At 27.3% G+C, this 27,546-nt stretch overlaps 2 protein-coding genes across 5 annotated transcripts in view; both read left to right on the top strand.

Annotated features, from left to right (window-relative positions):
* Prp4k (Pre-mRNA processing factor 4 kinase) overlaps positions 1–1,298 on the top strand; it is a 28,461-nt gene extending 27,163 nt beyond the window's left edge. For 2 of the 3 annotated variants that reach the window (XR_001583806.4, XR_006225816.3), the window contains exon 20: positions 1,122–1,298. The gene's annotated coding sequence lies outside the window, so the exon portion shown is untranslated. Of the gene's footprint in view, positions 1–816 lie in introns of all 3 variants that reach the window. The other variant, XR_011636735.2, reaches the window with a different exon arrangement.
* Positions 1,299–6,431: 5,133 nt separating this feature from the next.
* LOC107441997 (transmembrane protein 64) lies at positions 6,432–23,742 on the top strand. 2 transcript variants are annotated; one of them, XM_016055430.4, is made up of 3 exons: positions 6,432–7,444; positions 18,328–18,489; positions 21,579–23,742. In XM_016055430.4, exons 1-3 carry the CDS (start codon positions 6,818–6,820, stop codon positions 21,795–21,797), a joined length of 1,008 nt encoding a protein of 335 aa, XP_015910916.1. In that variant the 5' UTR covers positions 6,432–6,817; the 3' UTR covers positions 21,798–23,742. The 2 variants fall into 2 exon arrangements, 1 of the variants encoding a protein (XP_015910916.1); XR_015432588.1 differs by lacking the exon at positions 21,579–23,742 and adding an exon at positions 19,151–20,683 and having other exon boundaries at positions 6,445–7,444; positions 18,328–19,046.
* Positions 23,743–27,546: the final 3,804 nt, after the last annotated feature.

The following is a 27,546-nucleotide window of genomic DNA, read 5'->3' as shown; positions in this document are numbered from 1 at the left end:
TAAAAACTTTTTCCTTTAATGAAGTAATTAATAATTTGTTTTATGTATTTTTAAATTTTAAACTAATATTGCTGTTTTATTTTTTAAAGATTAAATTTCTAGTTCGCATTACACTGCCTTTATCATACATTTTTAACATATCAATCTTTTAATTCAAGATGATTATAAAACAAATTCACATTTAGATTGATTCACTAATTCAGTCAATATAAGTATAAGTTGTCTGAATTGGTGAAATAGTTCTTTATCGATATACGTATCATATTGATTAAAAAACAACAACACTGGATTAGTTGCAACCCAGTTCAATAATCTTACTGTGACATGAAACTCTTTAGAATAAAATTGCATTTAAAAAAATTAATTGCCAATTTTTAAATTAATTTTTAAGAGGGACAATCGTTTCATTAAACTAGATTTAACATTAAATAAATTTTATTTGATTACGCAGTTTGCAGTTTTTGGCAAATAATTTTTTTTGAATAAAATGCTTTTCGGTTTGATTGAAATAGCCTATGCATTTAGCATTGTTCTCAAGCTATGACTCTTAATTAGCTGTTTAATTTATATTACTTGAATTTTGAAAGTTACAAAATTAATATAATTCCTTAAACTATTTTATTCATACTTTTAAGAAAATTTATTTCTAATGAAACTTTTGTACGACAAAATATACATTAACTGTAACATTATTAATAAATTATTTGTTAAAAAAATAGTATATTTCTTATCTCTATAATAAATTTAAAAAAATTTATTTGAATTAATATACCAAAATAAAATATTCTTATATTTTGTCACTTTTTTTTTCTGCAGAAGTAGTATGTATTACTATGTAAAAGATTCAGATTGAGGTAAATTCTGATTTTTTGTTTTTATACAGGACTATTGTTTTTTGATTATGGTAATGATAATTTCATCTTTATTCTATTGCTTTTTGTTTTAAAATTGTTAGCTTCTGACAAAAATCAAATATCTGAATTAATTGGTTTACCTCTTGAAGGAAATTTAAATCAATGAAATGAAAACTTTATTAAGATGAAATGATCTTTTTTTTAAAAAGTTTTTCATTTATTCCTAATTTTGTCGTATCAAATTCAAATTCTTTTCTCTCTTTTTAGTAACAACTCTACAAAGCCTGTTATGCTAATTGTACATATTTAGCATTGGTTCATGAAATTTAGAATACTAAAAGTTTTGACATATTTATTTTAATATCAAGAATTGTTTAGAATGTTATGTAATTACTGTTATAAACAATTTGTATATTGAATTAAATAAAGCATTTGTGAATTGTATGAGAATCCATTTTATTTGTATACAACATCTTATATGGACATAAAGATAGGTTAATTTCGAGGAAATTAAAATGTTTTTTTTTTAACTTCGTCAGTTTAAAGGACATATTGTATTATGTGAGTTAAGAAAAAAAAGGCTGTATGAGCACATACCCAAAAGTTTTGATTGATTACATATGATTTGCATTACAATTTAAACGTAGAGGTACTAGCAATTAATTATGAGATTTTACATGCTGGCAAACGGAAATGAAAATGAATATACTTCTATTGTTATTATTTAATGCTCTAAATAGCCCGTTCCAAATTATATTATTTCAAAAACAGTCTATTCATCTTTGGTATTGGCATTCTGTTGTTACAATCTTCATTTTATTTGATTTTTGATTATAATAAAGTTACAGAAATGCTGCATATTAATGCATGTTGTGTAGATTTTACAGACTTAAGATAACGACTTGAAAATTATGGTCAGAAACTATGGAAAACTGTTTTCAATATTTCAGAGTGGAAAATTAAAATTATTAAAAAGGTTAAATTTAATACCAGTTTTTGTTCATATCCTAGTGGTACTATTATTGATTATGATTTGTCTAGAAAAATTAAAATTCTTAAGGATAAATTTATTATTACAGTTATTGATAAAGCCTCAAATAATTTTTGTATTATGTGTAAATATTTTTTTAAAAAATTAATTATTGGGGAATATAACGCTAATAATACTTATTTAAAATTCGAAGAAGGAAAAGTTATTGAAAAAGATTATTGCATTTAGTAAAAAATTTAAATTAAATGGGATTACTTTTCCATATTTATTTCCTATTGTTAAATTTCATAAATGTCTGGTTAAATTTAGGTTTATTGCATGTGGTACTAATTGTTACAATTTTGATATTAGTAAAAAGATTTTTAATTTTCTTAAAATTATTTTACTTAAAATTAAAAAAGAGAAAAATATTGTTATTGAAAGTAACGTTGATGTTTTAGATTATATCAAAAATAATGTAATTTCTAGTATTAATACTTATGATTTTGAAAATCTGTACACTAGTATTCCACATGCACAGATTATTGAAATTTGTAGTGGCATTTTTGATAAATATTTATTTAATGAAAATATTGATAAATCTTATTGTTTGGATATTTGTAGGTTTAATCTTTTTGAGAATGTACTTTTTAATTGTCTGGATTTTTATAAACAAATTATTGGAATTCCACAAGGTAATTCTATTTCTGGTGCTTTTGCTATTATTTTTTTACTTTTTTTTGAAGATAAATTTCTTGAGTTTAATGATTTTAAATCTTTTAGATATATTGATGATTTAATTGTGATAATTATGATTTTATTTATAGTAGTTATCCTAAAGATTTCGTTTTGAAAAAAAACTAATGAGAATTGCTTAAAAGTTGAATATTTAGATTTTAAAATTGATATTGTTGATAAAAAAAATTTAAATTGTTGTTTTTGATAAACGAAAGGCTTTTAATTGAAAGTTATTTTTTTCTGTAATTTTGATACTAATTAGTGCAGTAAAATTTTCAAAAATTAAGTTTTTTCTCAATTGTGATTTAAAAAAATTTGCAATAACGTTGAGTGTTTTGAGAAATAATGATTTTCCTTTTAATTACTGTAATGTTAAATTTTTGATTGTGAAAATGATTGAGAAATATTAGTTTATTATTTCTTTCTTTTAACAGGGCAAAATTAAAGTCTTGGCTGAGCAGCCCCAGTTAAGCATTATATTAATCTGTTAAGCAATCTTTACATTTCCTATCCTTTTTTTTTCTTCCTACTGTGCATTTTAATAGGGGCGTTGTTTTCTTTTACATTGAGTTAGTTTCATGAATTTGCTGTTTGACTAGTTTACTGCGAGTTTTTGTATTTTATTCTCCTGATTTTGTTTAAAATTTTTCTTCTGATTTGATTTTTGTGTTTCTTCTTTGACTTATGCATAACCTTCGGGATACTAAGAGAGCAATTTTTTGACATTTGTCTGGTTCTCTCAATAGAAAAGGTTTTGTTTTTATGGCTTCCGGAGCTGGTACCCCCTGAAGACATCGGCTTCGGTAGCCAAATTTTTATTTCTATTGTTTATTTTTTTGAAGAGTGAAGCATTCTAAAAGAAAAGAATAGTGTGGACATGGGGGATATTGCACATGGAAGAGATAGTGCTTTTTTGGGGGTTGCAGATTTAAGGTACCTAAGTAGAAGACTGACACTAAACTTCAAAATTGACAGAATTCAAGAAATTCAGTACTACTGGTAACACATCTGCTTATAGGGATTAAGTAAAACTCCAAGAAAAGAAGTACCTGAAAAATATTTGAACTAGAATCCATAACGATAACTATTTATTAAAATCTTGAAGAATGAAATGAATTTGTATAATATTTCAATGTGTAATAAGTAAACATAAATTTATAGAAAGAATAATATTTTTTAAAATTCATTGATTGTACTAAATAAACAGATCTGTAAAAATCAAGGTTTGAAAAATCCCAGCCCACCTAAGTTTTTAATCAAAAACCTGGAGTTTAATGGTTTTGGATTTTTTTTCCCAAGTACTAAATAAGAAAGCATGATTTGCTTCTTTCAAGAAAGTTAAGTATTTTGTTACTATTTATAATTTGCTTTGTTGCAATGTAAATTTATTTTTTTTTAAGTTTTAGATTGTTACGCTATTTTTATTTCTTAAGGATAAGCAGATTGTTAATAAAATATGAATCTACTCAACTGAAAGATCCTTGGATTTTAATAATAATTTCATTCAGTTAACATTGCAACTTAATATACTGTTTTTAATTCTTGTTCAATTTTTGGTTGCTTTAAAATTATTTCATGTTTTTCGCCAGAATTTTTAGTAACATTATGTATAAGTTAATTCCTAATAACTGGTTCGGTTGGAAATAATTTTGTTAAAGTTCATTATAAAAGTAAATATAACACATTTGCTGATCTAGTAGTGGAATATAAAAGCTTGTAATAATTATTTCAATGTTTTTGACGAATTTCGTTATTTACTCTTTCTTGAAAAAAACTGCAAATTTTAATTTCTCCTCTTAGTTTTGCAATTCAATTTCAATGAAATCATTAAAAAAGGAATACAGGTTAGTTTCATACGTAAACTTTTACGTCTGAATGACGTTAACTTTTAACAGTCTGAAAATGTTTGATAAAAAACCTGACCAGGGTTTGCTAAATTTACCTGGTACTTCTTTGACGAGCCCTGTTACTTGATGCAAATATATCAGTTTTAGTTCTTAAATTATAATAAAATTGTTTTTTATTTATTGATTTTTTAGAAAGGTAAATAATTTGCACTGTCACTGGAAGTCCTTAATTTTTTCAAAGAAGGTCCTTAAAAGTGCTTAATTTTTGATTTGTTAAAACAGTGGGAACCCTGAATGTGTACTTCGGTGCAATTTATATGTCTTCAATTCTGGCTAGTTTATCATTAGTCTTAACTGATTCTCAATCGTATTTTACATTTTCGAAACTGAATCAACAAGTTATCAAGATACAAAGCTGTTAATAAAACAGCTTTAAACCAGAATATTATTAAGTGGAATGCTTAATTGTATTAAAAATGTTTCTTCATAATTTTAAAAACCTTTGCTTTTCTGATGCCAAAATTTCCCTAGGAAAAAAGATGATTATCATATTGTCTAATAAAAGTTCTAAGAAAAAAGTTTAAGATAAATAATGAGCATTAAAGGGAATTAAGAGGTAATAAGTTTTGGAAATACTAGCCACATTAAAGTATGCTGTAGTTACTTTGTTTATGGCACATTAGAGCTGCACAATTTGGTTCTAGGCGACGGTTTGGTATACATCCATGAGGATGAACAGAAGACATGTCCTCACACTTTTGATCTTCTGCAGAAGGTATGGTCTTTATTAACGAAAAAAAAAATTCAACTCTTGTTAAATCCTTCTAATTTAATCTAAATAAAATACTCTTAATTTTTCAATTGCCTGAATTACAGGCAGTAACTGCCCCCAGTCATTCAACCAAAAAGAACATCCAATGAATGATAGAGGACATGAAATCTTTTATTTAATATTTTTATGAAATTATATTTTTAACTATATTATATTATATTAAATATTTGGCTTTTGTGAACACTATAGTTTTCAAATAAACAATTAACTTTATTCATTAACTTTTATTTGTTAAAGTTTTAGAGCATTAGAATGCCAAAGAAGTTAAAATTTAATAATATTTTTAAAAAAAACTACATTTGATTGGAAATAATTTTTACAATAAATTTAGTTTTTTTTATAAATGTTTATCTTTCCTAAGTTTTTATAGTTCTCTCTCTAGTGAAGTGAATACCATCGTTTTAAGGGTATTAATATAGAAATCTATTTATGCTATAGATTGACAGGTATTTTCACCCATGATATGGGCCAAACGATTAAAAAATCTAATTTTATTTTGCTATTTTTCAAAACTGTTATTTTTAAAAGATACATTTTCGCTGATTATACTAAAATTTTTCAACTTGGTTATTGAGTTAAGTAAACACAAATGGTCAATTTAAAAGCAATGAATATCATAGAATAAAACTGTAAATAATAACTGCAGTCTCCTCCCCCCCCCCAATCCCAAGAATGCGACTTTGTGAAGATAACTAAAATTGCAAAAAAAAATTAAACTAATTTTTAGTATCGAATTATATCTCTGGGACATATATCCTTTTCCTTACTCCTACAGTACAGCTTTGTTCATTCCGTTATGTTCTCCTTAGAATTCACTACAGGTTTAAAAATAAAATGTCTTGGTCAAGTTCTGAATTAACTTTATATGTAAATAACCAAGAAAAGTAACATATACTTCAACATTTTCCCTTTCCTGGTTTTTGTTTCTGGAAATTTTAATACAAGCTATAAATTAATCGGTTTTAAAAAAGTTATCAATATTCCTGATATATATTGTTCATCAGTGATCAATTATTAACATTATTCGGTATCAGTATATTAAGTACACGCAGTTTTATGAGCAGCTGACTTTCCAATAAAATAGTTTGTTAAGTATTATTTTTCACTACTCATTCGTAGTCTCCAATTTGTTCCAACAGATGGCGCGCATTTTAAAGCGCCCCTTTAATTCTGAAATTCGTGAGTGCAGAGGAGATATCACTCAACTCTTATTCCAGTAAACACGTTTTACGACGACTCTCGTGTTTTGGTTTCTAGTTTTCGTTTACTACTGCAAGTTTCCAATCGCGTTTGTTTACATACTCAGCGAAATGGATAATATTGGAGACTGCGGTATAAAAATCCAATCATTAATCTTTACAAGCATCATATTTTGAATGATCAACACTTAAAAATGTTTTATCCACAGATAGATTTTTGTGAATTAAGCTTATTTATATCAATTTTCGATGTTCCTAACTCTTAACAAAATGTGTTTATTTTTGTTGCGTTTGTGATACACCCTGAATGTGATAAAAATGCACCAAAAAAAGTATCTTACTTTTTGAATAATGCTAGTTAAAATTATTTTATTGACATGGCTATAACCTCGCCGGTGGCATTGCCTCTATTAGCTTTAGCACAACCAGCTGATAGTAATTCTGTCCCTACTCCTGGAAATGAGAAGCTATATATGAATGGAAAAACTACAGCTGGGTCTAATGTGATAATAAGAACTCGACGACGTGCTAAGTGTTTAGTCTCCAGACTATTTTCTCCAAAATTCTTGTTTTCTTGCATACCTGCATGCGCAGTATTAGCAGCTTTATCATTTTTTCTATTTCTGTGTAGAGATTATGTTAAATATGGATTATTGTGGTTAGACAATCAGGAAGAATGGGTGGTTTGTATTGTATTTATAATTTTATACACTGCAGTGTCATTTCCTATGACCTGGGGCTATGTGTTACTTAACCTAGCCTGTGGATACCACTATGGATTGATTGCTGGTACTCTAGTGACAGCTTTTGCTGCAAGTGTAGGAATTTTATCCGCTCATCTTCTTATGAAGCATTACTTTATAGGAACAATTACTGCTAAACTGTTAGGGCCTGATGTTCTCAAAGCAACAGTAGCAGCATTACAAAGTGCCCATGCTTTTAAGCTGATTGCTATTTCAAGGCTTACACCAATACCATTTGGCTTGCAAAATGCACTCTTTGCTGTAAGTATATTCTAAAATCTTTCTATATTGTGTACAGGGAAAGACTATTAAATCCAATAAAGGAGAAACAAATTAATAGTAAAATATAACCTTAATAAATTGATTATCACAGAGTCTAGGTTAGTCATCAGTTTAACTAAGCTTAAAAATATTAATTTTATTGAAAATTAATTTAATTTTAAATAAAAGATTTTTGCATATATTTTACTTTTAAAAATTGCTGTCTAATTGATCCAGTTGGATTATATTAATTTTGGACAGCACGACAAGACTATTTCATATTAATTTTGGACAGCACAATTTTGAGTAAATATGTATTAAATGAAACAAAGATAAAAAGTTGAATGGAAATTAAAGAGAGCTAATTAATAACGCCTTTTTTTATAATTTATTAAATACTTATATTTTAATTTATATACACTTACTTTTAGATGAAATGCAAAATTTTTATCAATCAATATATTTTTGTGCTTCAAAATAATGAGTATTTTATAATATATAAGATTTTTCTTATGGTAAAGTGAAAAAGTTTAATAACCCCCTTTTTTTATTTATTTTCTTCCTTAAAACTTACAGATTTTTATTCTTAGTTAATAATATTTTTTTTTTGGCACTATATACAGATAAAATAACGACTTTTTTTCAAGCTCTTATGAATTTATTAATGTAAGCATCAGTAATTAATTGCCCCAAAATTCCACCTCCCCAAAAATGATTTATTATTTTTATAACACAAAAAAATGAGGAATGTTATTTATTTTGTTTCTATGTCAAAGTCAAAGACTCTTTCTTTGTTTTGAAATTGTAAAGTCTCAGTGAAAGAGAGAAAGAAAATTTGACCATTGTATTTCTTTGAGTTACAGTTTCTTGATAGCTATGAAAGCTATTATGTTTCTTTTTTTTCCTTATTTATAGATGAATGGAATTGAAGAACACAAATTGTCTGTTATGTTAGAAAGTAAATATTATGGCTGATAGAAAGAAACAATTACTTTTCTTTCATTCTATTTAAATGAAAAGACTTGTTTTTCTATGCTTTGCCTACAATTTAAACACTTTGTTTACTGTTATTCATTTTCTAATCTAAAGACGTAATACTGCCGCAAAAAATAATAAAAATGTCGTTCCCTGTACTATATATCTATGTATATATATGAAATTAAAATAAATATATTTATCACTATGTTAAATTAAAATTTAAAATAGTGAATTAAAAATAAATTATTTATTTTTCGGTAGCTTTTCGTCTTTAAAATATTTCTAGGATCGAAATTTTTTTCCAATTTATTTTTCTTCCTCTTATTAAAATTAAAACCAAATATTCAGTTAGCAGTGTTTTTATTTTATTTTTTTAACGGCGACCAGCTAGTCCGTCTCTTTAAATGAGTAGAATTTCAAGTATTTCGAGGTTTATAATTATATAGTCAAAAATCAGGACGATATGTAACTATAAACTCATTCTGCGCTACTGAGGGTGGATTTAATTTTTGCCTCTTACATGTTTGCACTTTCAGATCTTGGCTGTTTTGAGAAATTTTGATGAAAATGGGCATCTTGGTGAATTTATTATTAAAATGATTCAGTACAACATATGATAACGCGTATGCTTAGTTCAATGGCACTTTTAATGGATAATAAAAGAAATTAGCAACTTTGTTATCGTTGTGTTAGCAACAAGAATGTTTTGAACAAGATGAATTTGCTAGCCAATTAATTTAATTTGTAAGGATTTTTCCCCCACTAAAACGAAACAAACTTCAACTGTTATAGATTTATTCAAGTTAAAAGAAAGCACAGATCTCAAACAGTAAAATTAAAAGAAATAATAATTTTCCTTATTGGCACTGTTAAAGAGCTAAAAGACAGCATAACCAAATAAAAGAGTATTTACGTTAGAAAGTTAAAATCAGTCTTCGCATTCACCCAGTGGCAGAATTTTTTCCATCTTTTGGCAACAATTCTATCTAGTACTAATATCTTTCTGAAATACATTTTTAATAGAAGCAAATATGTATGTTTCTAATTTAAAGTAACAGAAGCGCTTTCTGTTTACAAAAAAAGGCCTTTAAGTACAGAATAGAACAGTATATAATTTTTTAATTATAAATGTAAGAATTATTTTTAAAAATCTAAATATAAAAGAATACGTATTCTAATATTGGCGATATTCTCCTGTTCTAAAAAATATTTGTATAGTTAACCTTTTTAAATTTTTGCTATTCGGAAGTTACTTTTTATAATATAAATATGAAATTCTAGCTAAAGAAACTCATTGCGGAATTTTTTTATTCTCAAAAGAAAGTAGGAAAAAAGGAAGGTAGGATTCCACCTCCGATATGCGAGAAAGATATTATTTGAATATAATTCTGCAGAAAGGGGAAAAAAAATTCTGCAGAAAAAAATATTTCGAAAAATTCTGCGAATAAAAAAACCAAAACTTCTTTGCCTTCCAAATAAAAAATCTTTCTGCAAGAACTCTGTAATATTCTGCGACTATGTCGCCGTCTCGCCACCATTATGCCACGGGGCGCATTCATATGACATGTTAAATTGGTTTTGGTAATTAATATAAACTTGTTGATTACCAATCAGTTTTATTAAATATTTTTAGCCTAGACGAAATGTTTATTTTTTTTCTGTGAATTTTTTTTTAGATTTTAGATCCAGAATTTGAGACCTAACTTTTCTAGGCCTTTAATGATTATATAGAACACGAACAGGTAATTTAAGTACGTTTAATGCATTAAACCAAACCACCGTCTCCGTTAAAAATTATGATTATTCTTATAAATTCTATGATATTTTCTTTTAAATCATAATAATATATAGTTAGATAATTAAAATGTTGTGTTTACAAATTAATATTAAGTAATATTGATGTTTGGCGGCAAAATAATTTTCTTTTATAGTTTAATAAATTTAAATGTCTTAAAATTGAAATGCCACTTTTACAAATAAGAATAAGCCTTTTACGTTAGAATAATGTTTTTTAAAATTACCTGTGGCTGTTATATATAGCAATTCTTTAATTTTTGATTACTTATGTCATAATCTATAGCTATATTATAAAGTAAAACCATGCAAGTCCTTTCTTCTTACGTTTTATCACTTTCTTCATAAATCTTATACTTTTTTTCAGAGCTGCATTCTATCATTGTTGATACATACTTATAAATTTTTTTAAATATCTTTCCTCCCATTTTAAATTTATCCTTGTATATAAATTAATTTTTTTTAAAAATATCTTGTTACATTTGAACAAATGTTTAATAATATTAAATTTGGGCTCAACGACCTGAATAGAATTGAGATTTAAATTAATATAGCTTTTAAAAAGAACAACACAACATCACTTTGTATGTCAGTTTTGAATAACGGTCTATTTTTTTTTCTTTTGTCCCAATTCTTTTTCACAATATTAATTTCCTCTTCTAAAACTCATGTCTTACAAAATATTACAGGTATAGCCGAAAAATTGTTTAAGTAAAAAGTTTGATCTGCATTTTGTTGTTTGCGGAAATGAGGGGGCAAATTTTCAAATTTAGGGGGATCTCCCCATCAGTTTTGTGCGGGGGTGGGCACACCTGGCATAATACAAACTTTTTATTTTCACTTCTTACATTTTCGCATCGATAAGCTCTTCCTCATCTTTAAACATCGAATTCAGCAGTACTAAAAGTGAATTCGAACATTTCAGTTAGCTGAAATTGAAGGTAGAATATTTGTTTGTGATTATAAATTAATTCCATGCCGACCGGCCTGTGTAGGGGTTAGGGAACTACCCTTGCATCTGAAAGGTCCTGGGTTCGAATCCCGGGCGAGGCATGGATGCTCCTTCCTTCTCTGTACTATCTGTCCTTACTATGGGAGCAACGTTGGCCCACCTAATATGGTACCCCTGAAAGAGTGGCCAACAAAGCTGCCCTTCAGATGCCTGTATGACGTAAGTCATTCACCAGGTGGGCATTGGGAAAAAAAATAATAAAATAAAAAATAAATTAATTCCATTATGTTCATATAAGTGCACATATTTTTTTAGTTACTGTTTTAGCGCAAAAGGCAGAAATATAAATACTTAACTAACATAGTAAAAATTATTCTTTTTTATCAATATTTTTTTTTATTCGTTTTGTTTAAACATTGTTAAAATAAAATAAAAAAAATCTGAAAGGTCTTTAAATCTTAATTTTTTTCGTCTGCACCATTAATAGCACCTGCGCATTTAATAGCACCATTCCAGACAAAATATACATATAATGATCCATTATGCGATCAATTTGGACTAATGGTCTGGGTCTTTGATCCGAAAATTACCCCAATCCATAGCATTGACTTTATCATGTTTGTCAATAGGAATTTGATATATTTTTCTATTCTTATTATTGATTCATATTATTGATTATTTTTTTATTCATATTGATGACGAAATACTCAAAATAGATGAAGAATCTTATTTAGCATTATTTCTTGTTCTTGTCGAACATCAAATATACTTTTTGGCAATACTCTTGAGTAAATTAAATTTGTATTTAATAGGAAAGCATACTTTTTTACAATTCTCAACATTCCAGTTCAAGCAATCTAATAAAAACTTTAGTCTAGTCATCTATTAACTAATTAATAGCTTCGTCACACACATCGTCCATGCAATCCAACATCATGTAAACGTCTTGTAGCAGTACTGCGACCAATATTCGCAATATTTTCTTTGTATAACTCCAGGGCAATTCGAGTTGCAATTTTCTTGATGTTCTACGTATAAATTCACTTTTAACTATGCAGCTTTCTTACTGCTTTTCTTGATCAGCCACTTTTAGGTTTACTTTTTAAACTATAGTCACTTCAATTATTAATAACTAGGCCATTTACAATTCACTTTCCAAATAATAATAAAGACGAAATTTGACTGAATAAGAACGAATGTTATATTATTTAAATTTGGTTATAATAATAAGTAAAATTAAAATTATTTGCATTTCTTTTCTTTAAAGACCTAAAAACCGAGAAAAGTTAGAAAAAATATGTGCTTCGGAGACTTTTGTACATTACTGTATAGTAAGTCATGAATTAAAAATTAAAGCGAGGATCAAAATTATCAACTTCCTCTTTTAAAAGCAATTATAATTTGGAATCTTCTTATTGCAAAATTTCATGACCCATTGGATCTTACTATTGTTTTTAATTTTCTCTGATGATTCAAAGATTGGCTACACATATGGAAGCATCAGTTAAGAACCACTGGATTTTAAAAAAAATTTTTCACAGAATTAAAATAATTGAGTAAACAAAAATTTAATTTTTTTATTGGACTATTAAAATTACAACTTTACTTGTAATTTTGTTTAAATGAAATTTTCACTTTTAATGCTGTCGATGAATTATTTTTAAAAGCTAACTATGGTATAACGCAAACATTTACAACCTTTTTTAGCGCATCGTCCAATTTGGAAAATAAACAATTTTTAACACCTTTCTTAAAACAAGTTATCTCTGTTCAAGTTAGCAATTATAAATGCGTTCATCACCGAACTCTGTTTTTTTTTTTTAAAAAATTATTATTATTATAATGATTTTGATGTAACCCACTGAACATACCGTAACTCTTTTAGAAGTTTTCTGTCCGCTTTAAAAATTTATCGAAAAATAAAAATATTTTTTTCTAATATTGTGTTTAATTTTCTTTTAATGTTCACAATACACCATAAATCTTCATATTAGTATAATGCAATACAGAGCTTAGAGTATACCTATTTAATACTGTATTTATTGAGTATTTAAATATAAATGTTTGTTTCGTTCTCCGAAAACACACTAATTTAGATGAAACAATGCTTATAAGTTTAACAAGAACTGAGTGACGGTATAATGTTTTTTTGGGTTACGTTTTGTTATGTTCTTAATAAAAACTAATTTGTTTTTCTAAAATGGTTTAAAATATTTTATTTAATATATCTAACCCTAAAACCATAGCTATTTTTTTTTTATTTATTCGAGGAAAGATTTATTTGTATCTGGCATTTATCTCAACCAATTATAATGGATTTCACTGAGTTATGTCAATGATAATAAATCAAATTGAATAAATATTTTAAAACGGTAGATAATAAACTCAAAACATACTGAAATTTGTACGAAGGGTATGCATTATACTTTTCAAACGTAATCAGCGATTTTTAAATGTTCTTAAGCATGCAAAATTATTTTACAGTTGATTTATTATTATTATTATTGTGATTACTGTGCCTGATTTATTTTTCAAAATCAGTTAGTCGAGTTTTAAAACTATAACTACATGGGATTATATTTGCATTTAATTTGTGAGATGTTTGCATGAATAAACATTAAATGAATCTAATATGAAAAACACGCAAATATTCCAAACAAGAAAAATAGCACTATATATTATACATATATAATAAATAAATAATGAAAATAATTGCTTGGATGATTTTATTGATCAGTGTAATATTTTTGTTGCAAACATACAAAATAACTTTGTAGCTTCAATAAAAGTTTAAGGTCCTTCGTTTTTGTCTTAAATTAGTATGTTAAGAGAGTAATTTTGTTCTTAAAAAAATCATTAGAAGTAAAAAAAAAATAGGGCAGGTGGAAGCAAATGGCAGCTTAGGACATTACTCTCGTCAGCCCTCAAATACAGTGTTGTGCCCCGTTATTCAGATATCTAATTGCAGGAAGAAGAAGAAAAAAAATTCTTCACGGTACTTTCCGTCAACTTATTTCAAATGAAACGTTTCGTGACGTTAAAGCTTTAGTTTTATCTAATGGCTTTAGTTTTATTCTATCTAATTACGGCTGTTTCCATGGTAATTTTTATTTTAATAGTGATATTATATTAAAGATAAGAAGACAAAGACTTTTTAAAGGAATTTTTTACTTGTTAAGCATTGTTTTTTACTTGTTATCTCTTTTCGCCACATGAATTTGCGAGAAGTTTTTATAATTTTTAAAATTGTATATAATTGAATACTTATATTCTAATGTGAACTTAGCGATTGTCTTTTAATTTATAATCACAATTCTTTGAACAAGCGAAATGAAGGTTTTAGTAATAGAAGCCACCAGAATGACATCACATTTATAACATTATATTAGAGATGTTATGCCACTATCACCAATTTTTTTTTAAATCTCCTATACATGTCTTAATGAAAATAAAATGTTATTGTTTGTGATTTGGTTTTTTTTTCCTTGCAGAATTGTTATAACAGTTAACATTGTTGATGAAAAGACTAAAAAAATATATCCGTTATAGTTATGAGCCTCGTGTTTTTTGTCATTTGTTTTAACTAGATAGGGCATGATTTGCAATTTTTTTATGATCATGGAACTATCATACATTCTCCCATTTTAAGAGGAAATTTTTCTTAAATGTTTAAAGTGGTAGTAAATTCCATGACAGATAAATTTAGATCTTATGAATCCAGAGCGGTTTGAGCTATCGTCCTGAAATTCGGAAAGTGGGTGAAAGAGGCAGTTTAAACCCTCGATCCTAAAAATTATTCGAAGTTTTCGATTTGATCAAACAGGAAATACGTTTGAAAAGTGGAATTTTCTGAATGACTTTACATTAACCACTGTTTTATTTTAAACTATAGACGATTCTGTTTTTACAAATATTTTAAATATAACATCAGTGATGTTTGGTAGCTCATAGCTCTATTTAATAGAAAAAACAGTTTATTGCACCTTATTTAATATTTAATTATTTTTATTCGTTATTTCGTATAAGCTCAATGAATAACGTGAACGTAGTCGCATATGCAAAGTATACATGCGTACTCAATATCCCTAAAGTTTTCTGAAGCAACGTTTTTAATTTGTTTATCGTTACGCATTTGAAATGTGTTTTTACAAAAACAAATAATTTAAAATCAACGGTAATGGAGTTAAAAATATAAATAAGTTATGTATTAAGAGGAAAGTAATAGACAAAAGGTACTTATTCGATTCGGAGAATCGTAAAAAATCGCAATGCTATTATTGACACCAATGGTGCTTAATTAATTTTGGTTTTAGGTTTTGATAGTATTGTGGTCATAGATGCTATTTTTATAGGTACCAAATATATTAATAAATGTATTAATTATTGGTACCAATGTAGCTAATATAGGTACTGTAGTAGTAGATTTTTTATGGCCTCTCAAAAGAGATAAGCACCGAAAAAAATTCTTGATTGTGCTGAATTTTGGCTATTAAGAGTTATTCTTGAGCATTACGTTGAATGAATATCGTTAATCTTTATTTTGATGGAACGGACTTCTAAAAACGTATTTTGCTTAATCTAATAACGTAAAGCCACCGGGAAGGGCAACAAAGTAATAGTGAATAAAGACACTTGGAATTATCTTATCTATTCATCTATTATGCCAGTATACCTTTTAGTTTTGTGCATGATTTTGTAGCTCCGATTAATATCGATTTAATATTTATTTACTTTTTACCCAGTGTGAAGAACAAGTACTCAGCTAGTATGCAATAAAAACAACTGATAATTTTGATGAGAATTTTGAGAAACTTGTAAAATAAACAAAGTCTCTATAATTGTTATTTCGCTACCGCTTTAAATATTGTAAAGAGCTAGGACTATAGGCTGGCACTTTTGTACCAAACTGTAACAGTTTATTAACTTCTTTGACATATTGACACTGGTTACGGCTCTACCACCGATTGTGTGAGAAGATGTTTATGCTTCAATGTATTATGTGCATCATGTGTTTCGCTGTATTATTGGAGCGATAATGAATACTTTTACAGTTATATGCATTGCGACTAAAAATAAATTTACCTGGATGTGGCTCATTTCTTAAAAAAAAAATGAAAATGAATAAAGAATCTTTTTTATCCTCAAAAAAATGTTGAAATTTGAAACGGATTTGCTCTTTGCTTGGTTAGTTAAGGAGAACGTAGCTTTCTTCGATCTGTTTGTAAATCATTAAAATGTTCTTACGCTCAAAATGCTTTCAATTAAAGCATTCATTCTTTTATACAAATAGTAAAATTATCTTTTTTCTTCTAATCTTTATAGCAGGTTGCGTGATCTTTAGTTTAAAAAATAGCTATTGTGATGTCACCTTTGTAAAATGTTTGATACTTACCTCATATCTAAATGTGCATTTGTTTTTAGATGTTTTAAAGATAATTGGACGCATTCAAATATAATCTATAGATGTATTTAAAATTCTAGTCAATAATTCCCTCATCATTTAGTTCTTGCTTCGCAGTCAACTTTCTTTCTCACGGTTAACTAAAAAGCTCTTTCAAAAATAGGCTTCATTCCATTTTATATATTTTATTTTATTATCATCCATTAAATAATAACATTCAATTTTTAAAACAAAAATTATTTTGAATATTGACTTGGGACATAGAAAAACTTATTTTTGATCAGGACTTTTTGAGGCGGGGCTCTAATCCTTTTTTTTTTTTTTTAACTGTACATCAGTGGGACTAACTGCTTTGTTGGCTACATTTTCAAAACCATGCCCTGCTCTCCTTGTATCACCCATTATAGCTTCGAAACCATTCGGCTTTGTTTCTTTTCGTAAAATGGAATTTTCCTCAAAGTGGCAAATAATATTCGATTTATTTTATTTCATCATAGTCGATGGACTGATTATTTTAGATGTATATTTGAAGCATTATAAGTTTACTTCCTTATCCTGCTATAGGTCTTACACATAATGTGAAACATTAGAGAGAATGTTGCTCAAGTTAAGTATCGCTGCAAGTTAGTTTTCACGGTGTTTCTGAGGTTTGGCGGTTTTGGAGACACTGTCTCACATTAGTTTAGTTCAAAGTGACCGAAACCGTAGTAAAATTTAAAATAATAATATAATAGTAATGTATTCTATAACATATTATTGTGAAATTTGATTCGATTGCCTAGATTTTTCAGAAATTAATTTATTTTTAAGTTTATGTTGTTTTATTATACAATTTCCCCTGAACTGACCCTTTTTTTTAAAAATCTCAAAATTGGGCAACTCACCAGGAATTCTCCCATTTCTCCAAATGGTCGTTTCGTTGCTGCTTGATTATATCTAATCCGCATTGGCGTTACATTGAGAGTGATAGTACGAAATTTTCCCGCATTTACTCTAGCGGCGATAGGGGTTATTGGATGGTTTTTCTTTTAGAAAGTTTTTCTTCCCCTGTAGAACATTTTATTTAAGAATGAAAATACAAACGTGCTTAAATAAATTATTAATTTTAAAAGTAAAACTTTATGATGATGTTTCCTATTTTCCTAATTTATTTATCCATTTTAAATTTTTTCTAAAGATGGCCAAGAAGTTTTTACTGTACTTTTAATTTAGAAACTTTTAGAATGCGATATTAGTCTTTAATCTAGAAAATAGTGTGGCTACAAAAATCTTCGATATAAGAATGAACAATTTACTAAAAATATTTTCATTATTGAAAAAAAAAATTTTTATTATGAAGGTATATTTTAAAAATGTTCCTTAAAACGATTTTTTTTTGTCGCGTAATTTGTTAAGTAAAAAATCTTAATTTTTATTTTGAAATGTTTTTTTCATAAAAATGTGAATGTTGCAAAACTCTGATTCCGAGAAAAGTATTAAGGTGACGCCTTAATTATTGTAAAAAGAATTTTTTCTATGACTTTCAGCGACACAAACTTAGCGCAGATTCTTAGTTATATATTTTATGTTATCTGCAAATGTGAACCAAGATTTAAAATTACATAACGAATTGATTGCGGGCTTTGACTCAACAGTAATCCACCAATTCTTCAATTAGCTCTTTTTTTTATTCTTGAGTAATTTTATTAAATCAGTAATACTCACCTTTTAATTTTTAATACATTTGTAATGCTAAATAGATTTTTATTTAATATTTAGATCAGTCCAGTCTGCATATGGAGGTATGTTGGAGCTTCAGCTTTGGGTCTCTTTCCGACCCAGCTCATCAGTGTTTATCTTGGCACGACTGTCCGATCCATGGAAGAAGTTTTAGTAGATGAAAACACCGCTACTGTAGGCTATGGAGTTCTTATTCTGCAGGTATGCATTTACATATCTTTGATCTGCGAGCTGATAATGGTATTACTTGTATTAACTCGTGTCTCAAAGATTAACTTTTCGAATAAATCATGTGCAGGAAAATATAAGGAGATAGAAATGTACAGTTTGTTGCATTCTCAGGTTGGTCAAAAGAATAAGAAAATTATGGAGAACAGGGAAAAGTCGAGGAATTTTACCAACATTTGGGAAATGTCAAGGAATGTCTTGAAACATTTGGGAAATGTCAAGGAATTTAACTAAAATACACAAAAAGTCTCAGAAAGGAATAAATTTATTTGAGGTATCTGAAAGTGGAATATTTACTAAAAAAATTATTCTATAATTTTAATTTGAAGAATAAAGTATAATTTAAAAATTTATAATAAAATCTGTGCCATGAGTTACGAAGATCAGCGAAATTCGATGAAATCAGACTTAAAAAATCAGGGAATTTTCTTTCTGAGTGTTCGTAACCACCCGGGCTCTGCTTACTGCTTAGATCGATAGTTTTTATTTTCATCGAGTTTGAAGTTAGTTAAAAAAATTTTTAACAGATCGTGTTGCAGGGAAAACTATGAAACAACGGTGGCTCTGCTTACTGCTTAGATCGCTTGTTTTTATTTTCATCGAGTTTAAAGTTAGTTAAAAATTTTTTTAACAGATCGTGTTGCAGGGAAAACTATAAAACAACGGTTTTAAAATTACCATCAATTACAGTTTTAACGTTTGAGGGCATGATTAACATATAGCCGTGCAAATACTTCAGTTGAAATGATCTCACATGCCACAGAAAACATTGTATTCTGTTTGTTTCCAATCAACAGTACCATTTGTTGATGAATTTAGTAGTTAATTTAAAAATTCGACGAGGAAAAGGTTAAATCTCCTTTCCTAAGCAAAACTTAGAAGTCGTAAATTTCAATCTCCTCTAGTTTTTGTTTAATTGATTTTTGAAAATCATCTCATAATTTTTTGACATTGGATAAACAATACAACCAAACTGTACAATAGAGACGGTATCTTAATCTTTTTTTTTGGGAGGGGGAGTGGTTGTCTTAGCTACTCTACGAAATGGGGTATTAAAAATTTAGATTTTTTCTTTAGCGTTTTATTTAAAAATCAATGAAGCTAATATTGACTGATTGAAAAAAAAGGTTAAAACTTCTAAAAATTAAATTCTGTTCATCTATGAACTTAATGCATTTGAAATTAATAAACTAAAACTTTTCTTACTCTTTTGTTACGAATTGAAAGTTAGAATCTGAAGATTAGTTATTTTAATATTGTTTCATCCCTACCATAACTATGATAGCGGTGAAATAATATTAAAATGGTAATTCTGTTAATGGTATTTTTAATGCATTTGTAATATTAAAATGTTAAGTTCTGTTAATGGTATTTTCATCCTTGGGAAGAATTTCACTAAGTTTAATTTTAGATGTACCCTTTTGGGGTTTTTATTATCAAAGTAAGTTAATGAAATCTCCAGAGCAAAAACATTTTCTTTCAAATGTTTCTCTACCTTGTTTTTAAATATTATCAGTAAAAGAAATGCGTATTAAAAAGTAACTAGCATATAATGCTCGTTTTTTATTTTTTCTATTACAAAAAATATTATGGAGTTTTTTAAGGCGTTGCTTAGTTACAATAAGAAAATATTAAAATTATTTTAGTTTAATTTTTGATTCTTGAAAATAATACTTTTGTATGTCTTAAACAGTTTTAAAATTATGAATAGTTAACCAAAAAAGATACAGGACAGAATTATAAAAACGCGTCTACATTAAAAATCATTTTTTCATATTTCTCAAGAAAAATATAGAACAGGGGTTTCCAACTTACATGCGGCCGGGGGCCGCATTTAAAAACACCAGTCAAATGGCAGGCCTCAACTTTGTCAAACTTTTATATAAGACTCTTTTATGTTTGAAGGAAACCTTGAATAGTACTGTCAAATTTTTATCGAGTTGTACAAAACAAAAGTATTGAATTACAAATTAAAATAAGAAATATATTTAAAAAAAATATTTGATTGCATATTAAAAAATTCTGGCTACAAAATTTTCAAATGTAAATAATTTCGTCCAAAATGAGTGGTTTCAAAAAGTTACATCGGAGAATATCTTCGAGAAAATTTCTGATACACACATGCTAAAATTATATTCACAAAAAAAAAAAAAAAAAAAAAAAAAAAGAAACGAAGTAAAAAAAGAGCAACATACACGATTATTTTTGTATTTGAATAAATATTTTCTTGAATGCAAAACTTGAGAAATAAATTTTTTTGCACCGTTGACACGTTAAATTTCACAGAAACGAAGAAATAAGTTTTTTTTCTTCTTTTTTTAAAGAAAGAAAAGTATTTTAAACCCATATAGATTTTTTACAAAAATTGTCCGCAAAAAAATGACAACTAATATATTATAGTTCGCGGGCCATAAAAAAGGTTCGCGAGCCGTATGCGGCCCGCCAGTTGGTAACCACTGATGTGGAATTATTTTTATTTAAATTTTATAAGTGTTTAAGCCGTGAGATTCTTATACACATATCAATGAAGTTTAAAGCTTTTACCGGCAATAAATTACGATGGGAAAATTTTTTTTTGAGCACTCTATGCCAAGAAATATAGCTATAAGATTGTAACCAATTACTTATGAAAGATTATTACTTATATAAGATTGTCATATGAAATAACTGCTTAAAATTTCGTAAACCTAACTTAAATATTTATAAAAATATGAACATAAAAAAAACGAACTTTTTTACCTTACGTTTTTTTACTATACTTACTGTTTTTTTACTACAATATACAAGAAAATTAAAATTTTTAGAAGAATTGTTAATAAAAATATTTTAAAGTTTGAAAAAAAAAATCGTTAAAAGATATGAGTTCGAAATTGAAGGAGTGGGGATTGTTTCCAATCACTTTTGCTTTATATTTTGGTAACTAGAAAACTTGACGAGGCTTGAGTTAGAGAACTGTTGGCCATTTCCAGCGTATTTAATTTACAAGCAAGCCTTTTGTTTTTAAGTAATTTCAATTATTAATATATTTATTATATTAATGAATTATTCTCATTTTTAACTAGGTTGTTCTTAGTATTGCCTTACTGACTTATATTTTGCGGCGGGCCAGACAAGAACTACGGAAATCTGTGAAAGGAGACCTTGAAGAAATAATTGTTGGAAATAAGAGTTCTATTTCTGATTTGAATTCAGATTTTAATTTCAACTATATTCGCAAAACGTTGCCTTATTCGTGTAATGGAAACCAATCGTCTCGCCTTTGTCTTTTACACCGAATATAATGCTGCCTTCAACATGTAGTGTGCCATAATGCTTATGGAATATTTATATTATATATAGTGAGATAGTCTTAAGAATTGAATGTATATTTTTATATTAAGAGATTATAGTTGTGAATTTTTACATATTTATTACTGTTGAACTTTGAAGTCTTTCTGTGTGAGGCAATTCACTGGAAAGAATTCCTGAGCTTTCCTTCTTTGAATTGTAATACACTATTTAAAGGTTATTTGAGGTTAGATGTACTGTTGATGTAAATGAAGAGTTTAAAAAAATATTATTAGAAAGATTTTTTTAAAACCTATATTGTACTAAGTTCATTAATTGACTCTATGAGTATTTAGCTCTCTATTTTTAAAAATTCATGTCGAGTCTTATTTTTCTTTTAATACGTATGAAAAATATAATTTAGTACTACTTCATAATTTTTGATGGACGGTTAAATGTATGACATTTAAGTAGTTTATCCGCTTTATATTTAAAACTCAGCTTAGACTGACTTCGTTTGACAAGCACTCCTTTGGATTGGGTAATAGCTTTAATAACAAATTTAACTTTGATTTTTACATTGACACTTTCTGGTTAATAATATTGCTTAAAACTATATAATATAAATAAACTTATTTCTGTAACAGTCGATTCCAAACTCAGTTAAAGGTAAAACCTGCTTGTTTTCTTGGAATGTTGCCAATTTTCGCTTCAAACTACTTCAAACTTTCTGAGCGTTCGTTCAAATTACTTTAAAGTTATGTTATCTACAAATTGTCCTAAAATTTGTTCAAGATGTAATTCTGATTTAAAAAAAAAACAGGTTTTTTAATTGAAAAGTGTGATTTTTTTTCATTGATTCACTATGTATTATACGGTATAGGGTTATGTTAAGAACATCATATTTGACAATAGGGGTTGGTTTTTTGCTGTCCCATACGCACTCTTTCGTCAAAATTTTCAATCACTTTGTAGAAATGTTCTAAATTTCGCCACTCAGTTTCATCTTTCCAAAGCTAGGATAATCGTGGTATAACCTTGAAATACAACCCCAAAAAATAGTTAAACAAGCGTTAAATTGCATAATCTGGACAGCTAATTTTGTTCACCAAGAAGAGGAGAAAAAAAAACGCTTTCTGAAAATGGTACGACGGTGCTCTAAATATTGCTTAAGAATAAAAAAGCACTGTTGTAGTTTCGTGTAGCGCTTCATTTCTAATAGCCCGTAACTTTTAACTACCAATCTTTTTTTTTTTCATTGTTCCTAACATTTTTGAAGTTCTAATGGCACGAAATTCAAATTTTGCGAGAATGTAGGGACATCCTAGAGAAGGATTTAACAATAGACGAAATCAGGATGATTTTCCGTTTCCAGTTTCGTCGCAAGGAGGGAAAAATTCGACCCAAATGCATAAAAGTAAAATTTCTATGCATTTTTGCTTTATGACGAAATTGCTTTTTATGGAGTTAGTGATTTTGTAATGTGACGTAATAATATTTTTCCTTACATTTTTTTTCTAAGATAATCATGAATTCGTATGGTCTGAGAACGAAACTAGATCTTCTTCCATGATGCTAATTGATTAACAAGCTATGTTTTTAAAATTAATAAATATTTTCCCCCTTTATATTGTTTTTAAAATGATAATTCTTTCTTTTTCCTAAATTTCTAACATCGTGCATGTTATTTTTCTTTATAAGTTGTAAGATTTCAGATTTAGTTGGAGAAAGAAAATAAATATTTTTTTTTCCTTTGTTCTTTCTGTACACTTGTATTGATTACCGTTGAGCGTTTGTTTTTCCACCAATGTTATATTACCTAGGAAAGCAATTCATATTTTTATGACATATTAAATGCATCTTTTACTGTGGGTCCAGCTGCAATTACTTATACATAGCGAAATTCCTATCCACATGTATTTCACGTTTTACGTATTAAAGTTACATTCTTATTTTGGCGATGTTTTTTTTTCTTTCTAGAATTAAAATAATGCATCTGTATTTGCTTATTATTCTCTTCGTTCTGAAAAACAATCTATTAACTTTTACTTCAATAGGAATTATTAATCGGCCAGAAATGTTCAGTGGAACTTCTCTAAAATTGTGATGGAATAATGTAAAATTATTTTAACTTTTACTTCAATAGGAATTATTAATCTACCAGAAATGTTCAGTGGAACTTCTCTAAAATTGTGATGGAATAATGTAAAATTATTTTAACTTTTACTTCAATAGGAATTATTAATCGACCAGAAATGTTCAGTGGAACTTTTCTAAAATTGTCATGGAATAATGTAAAATTATTTCGTTTCATAAGTTTCTTATGGTTGTATGTTTTCACGAAGTCTTAATGCGTTTTTTGTTTTTGAGCTTTAAAAAGTTATCAAAAATGCAGTTACTTTGATGGTCAAGGACACAGATGTTTTATTTTATTTCATAGTTTGATTCGGTATTAACCTATTATTCTTTTTGTTCTGAAAAGCAATCTATAAACTTTCATCTTGAGTAGGAAATATGAACTGCCTTAAAACTTTCCAAAAATTGTTTCGTATGAATGCTGAATTCTACATAGCGTGAATGCGTTTAATGAATTTCAAAGGTAATCAAAAATACAGTTACTTAAACGGCCAAGGACACCAATGTTTAATTTTTTTAATAGTTTGATAAAAAGCGCGCACTTCTTATCTTGCTGCAGTTTTAATCTTGATTTAAACTTTACGCTAATATTTAACGACAATCAAATTAATTTGTATGATTAGATATCGAAATTGTTTAGAAAAAGTAGAAGGTTGTCGTAAATAGAACTAAAAAAACTCGTATGTATAAAAAAAAAGCACATTGTCATTTAATCATTTTATTTTCTTGTCGCTTAAAAATGCAGGAATTATTGAAACTAAATGTTTTGTGGTATATTTTTGTTTTTGTCAACGCGTTTTTGTAGAAATAGCTATTGAAATTGTTAACTTTCGTTGAAGATATTTGTGTATGATAGCGTTTTTTTTTTTATTAGTTAATGACAAAATAAAATGAAAATAAAGTTCGTTTTCTGTTGGTTTAGTTTTAGCACATGCATGTTTCAGGATTTATTATAAACTATTTATTTGTTTTTGTATTTAGGTTTCTGTAATTTATTAGCAAAGTTACAATTATATGAAATAATTCACTGCTGCAGGTATTTTTTAAACAACTATTTTGAACAAATTTTATTGTTCTTTTATAATTATTTTGAAAAATAGCATATTTAGAATTTTTTTTAATCTATCTAGTTCTTTTTCGCTACATTGCAGTTTCTACTTTTCTAAATTTTCTAGTGAGTTGCATGAGGTTTAAGATCATATACGATGAAAATTGTTGTCAGAGTTTAGGATTAATAAATATGATGTTTTGAGACATTTTATTATTCTTTTCATTTAAAAAAAGTTTAAGTGTAATGTGAGTTACAAAAAACCGGATTCCACAAGTGTCTTACAAAGTAGTACTTCTACCATTATTTTTCAATAATGTTTTTAATTCATAGAAATTTTTTAAGTTTTTTAGTTTCAATACTCTTTATTTTACTACAACGTGGAGGCACATATGTTTAGGGTATAACTGTACCCATTACTTTTACTTAATGTTTGGACAAAATAACGTTTTCATTGTTAATTTTTTTCTTTTGTTTGTTTTATTTATACCAATAAAATGGTCGAAATGTTTCTTATCTGATGAAATTCTAAATATCATTTGCGGCATACCGGATGCTAAAAGAATTTTTATTCGCCACACTAAACGATTATTCGGCCTGTAACTGGCACGGAAATAGAAAACGTATGTATACCTTCATTAAAAAACAAAAGTTGTTCGAAATAATTTTTTTTTCCGGAACTTTTCTTTTATCGTATCCCTCACCCAGCCCTCATCCGGATGGAAGAAAAGGCCATTTCAGAATGCAACCTGCGTTTCTAACTTATGCACGGTTACCAGGTGAAGGTCACACGGAGGGCGAAAACACCATTCGAGTCTGAGAGAGAAGTTACCTATATAAAGAAAGAAATAAAAAAGTCCACTTAACTTTATAGGAAAGTATTCTCGTTTTCGCCCTAACGAAATATTTTTCAATGTCAAATATTTCATCAAAACACGACAGTGAAAAGTTAAGTATTACTTCCACTTTAACTGTTACTTTTGTTATCGTTTGTTTGACACAGATAATCAAACGATTTTAATATGTATTGTTATATAACAACACTGCTTTTTCAAAACAAAATAAAATTTAATTTCTTCATTAATTTTTTTTAAAATTGTTAACCTGTTTTTCGTTTTTCTTTTAATAATAAGTTTTCCTTAATCAATTATAACATTTAACTTCATTTATTTGAATTTGGTTTCTGAAGATATGTTTTTTTTTTGTTAGAAATTTGTTTAAGGACTTGAAATGGACCTATATAATTTTCTTTCAATATCATCTTTTTTAATTTAATTGGTCATTTAACCTTTTTACACGAATTTCTCTTTACACTGATTACCTAAAGATACAACTTATGGGTTAAACTTTGGCGATGTTTAACAGATTCTCTTTATTTAGTTGAGTTCATATTATAAGATTTTAATACAATTTAAAGCTAGCAATTTATTTGAGTTCTGCATTTCAAAGTTTCAATAATTGTGAAACAATGGCTAATGTTTTTTTTTTAATATGAAGTTCATGTTCGACATTTTTCTAATATTTCGAATGTATGAAATTTAAAGAAACCTTCAGAGATTTAGATTACATATTTTAGTACTTTTTAATAATCACAGCACTAAAGATCTCAATTGAAAAGCATAGTGGAAGATGTTATGTGATATTTTAGCAAGTCTTATATTTATTTTTTTATTAGTTTAAGAAGGAATTAAACATCAATGAACTGCTTGCAAAACATTTTCTTTTATCCCTTGAAAACCTTCTTTTTTTGAAAACTTAACAAAAGAAATTAGATAACATGTTCTTTAAATATGGTATTTAAATATGTTCTTTTGTTGCGTCTTATATTAGCAAATCAAAAATGAAGTACAAGTTACTACAAAAAGCAAGTAAAGGAAACTAGATTAGGATTATAGCAAAGTGGTTAGATAATATTAAACATCGATAATTTTTTTTCATTATTTAAAAATAGCTTTTTTGATGACATTACGGAATATGTAAAATAACATATTCTTAAACACGTTCTGTAAACATGTTTCTTTGTACATGTTGTCTTGCTGGAATAGGTTAAATTACATATTCTTAAACACGTTATTAAACATGTTTCTCTGTGCATGTTATTTTGACGGAATAAGTTAAATAACGTGTTCTTAATCTCAAAAATTTGATTGTTTTCTTAGTGTCACTTTACATGCTCTTCCTGTCTCTTCAGTTATTGTTCGGGATTATTTTGTTGCCTAGTAATGAATCTAACTTATATTGAAAGTTAACGCCTACTATTTATGAAGTACTTAAATTAATTTTTGAATATAATATTCTAAAATATGTATCTGAAATACCACAGTTGTTGAGAAATACTGCTATAAAAGTGGTCAGTGCTTATTGATATTGATAGTTCCTATAAAAAAGATTTTATGTCATTCTGTGTTTATGTATCTTAAGAAATCTTGTTTTTGAAAGCATTCCTTTGTATTTGCCTTGTGGTGACACTTTTTTTTAAGTGTGTTTGTAAAATTGTTGTGAACACTAAAATGGACTCTGTTTTGAGTTTTTCTTTGTAACCTATTTTACAAATAAAGAACAATTTTTAATATGCTTCT

This window comes from Parasteatoda tepidariorum, chromosome 3 (assembly GCF_982258835.1).
Source record: "Parasteatoda tepidariorum strain Cologne lab strain chromosome 3, Ptep-v5.0, whole genome shotgun sequence".
In the NCBI taxonomy this organism is placed as follows: domain Eukaryota; kingdom Metazoa; phylum Arthropoda; class Arachnida; order Araneae; family Theridiidae; genus Parasteatoda; species Parasteatoda tepidariorum.
Note: the sequence above shows the minus strand (reverse complement) of the source record. Positions and strands in the feature narration are given on the sequence as shown.

Excerpts from the sequence above, each read along its gene's own strand:
- LOC107441997 (XM_016055430.4), top strand. The coding sequence starts at position 6,818 with ATGGCTATAACCTCGCCGGTGGCATTGCCTCTATTAGCTTTAGCACAA. Across the intron at positions 7,445-18,327 it reads TGCAAAATGCACTCTTTGCT|ATCAGTCCAGTCTGCATATG; the intron begins GTAAGTATATTC and ends TTTAATATTTAG. Across the intron at positions 18,490-21,578 it reads ATGGAGTTCTTATTCTGCAG|GTTGTTCTTAGTATTGCCTT; the intron begins GTATGCATTTAC and ends ATTTTTAACTAG.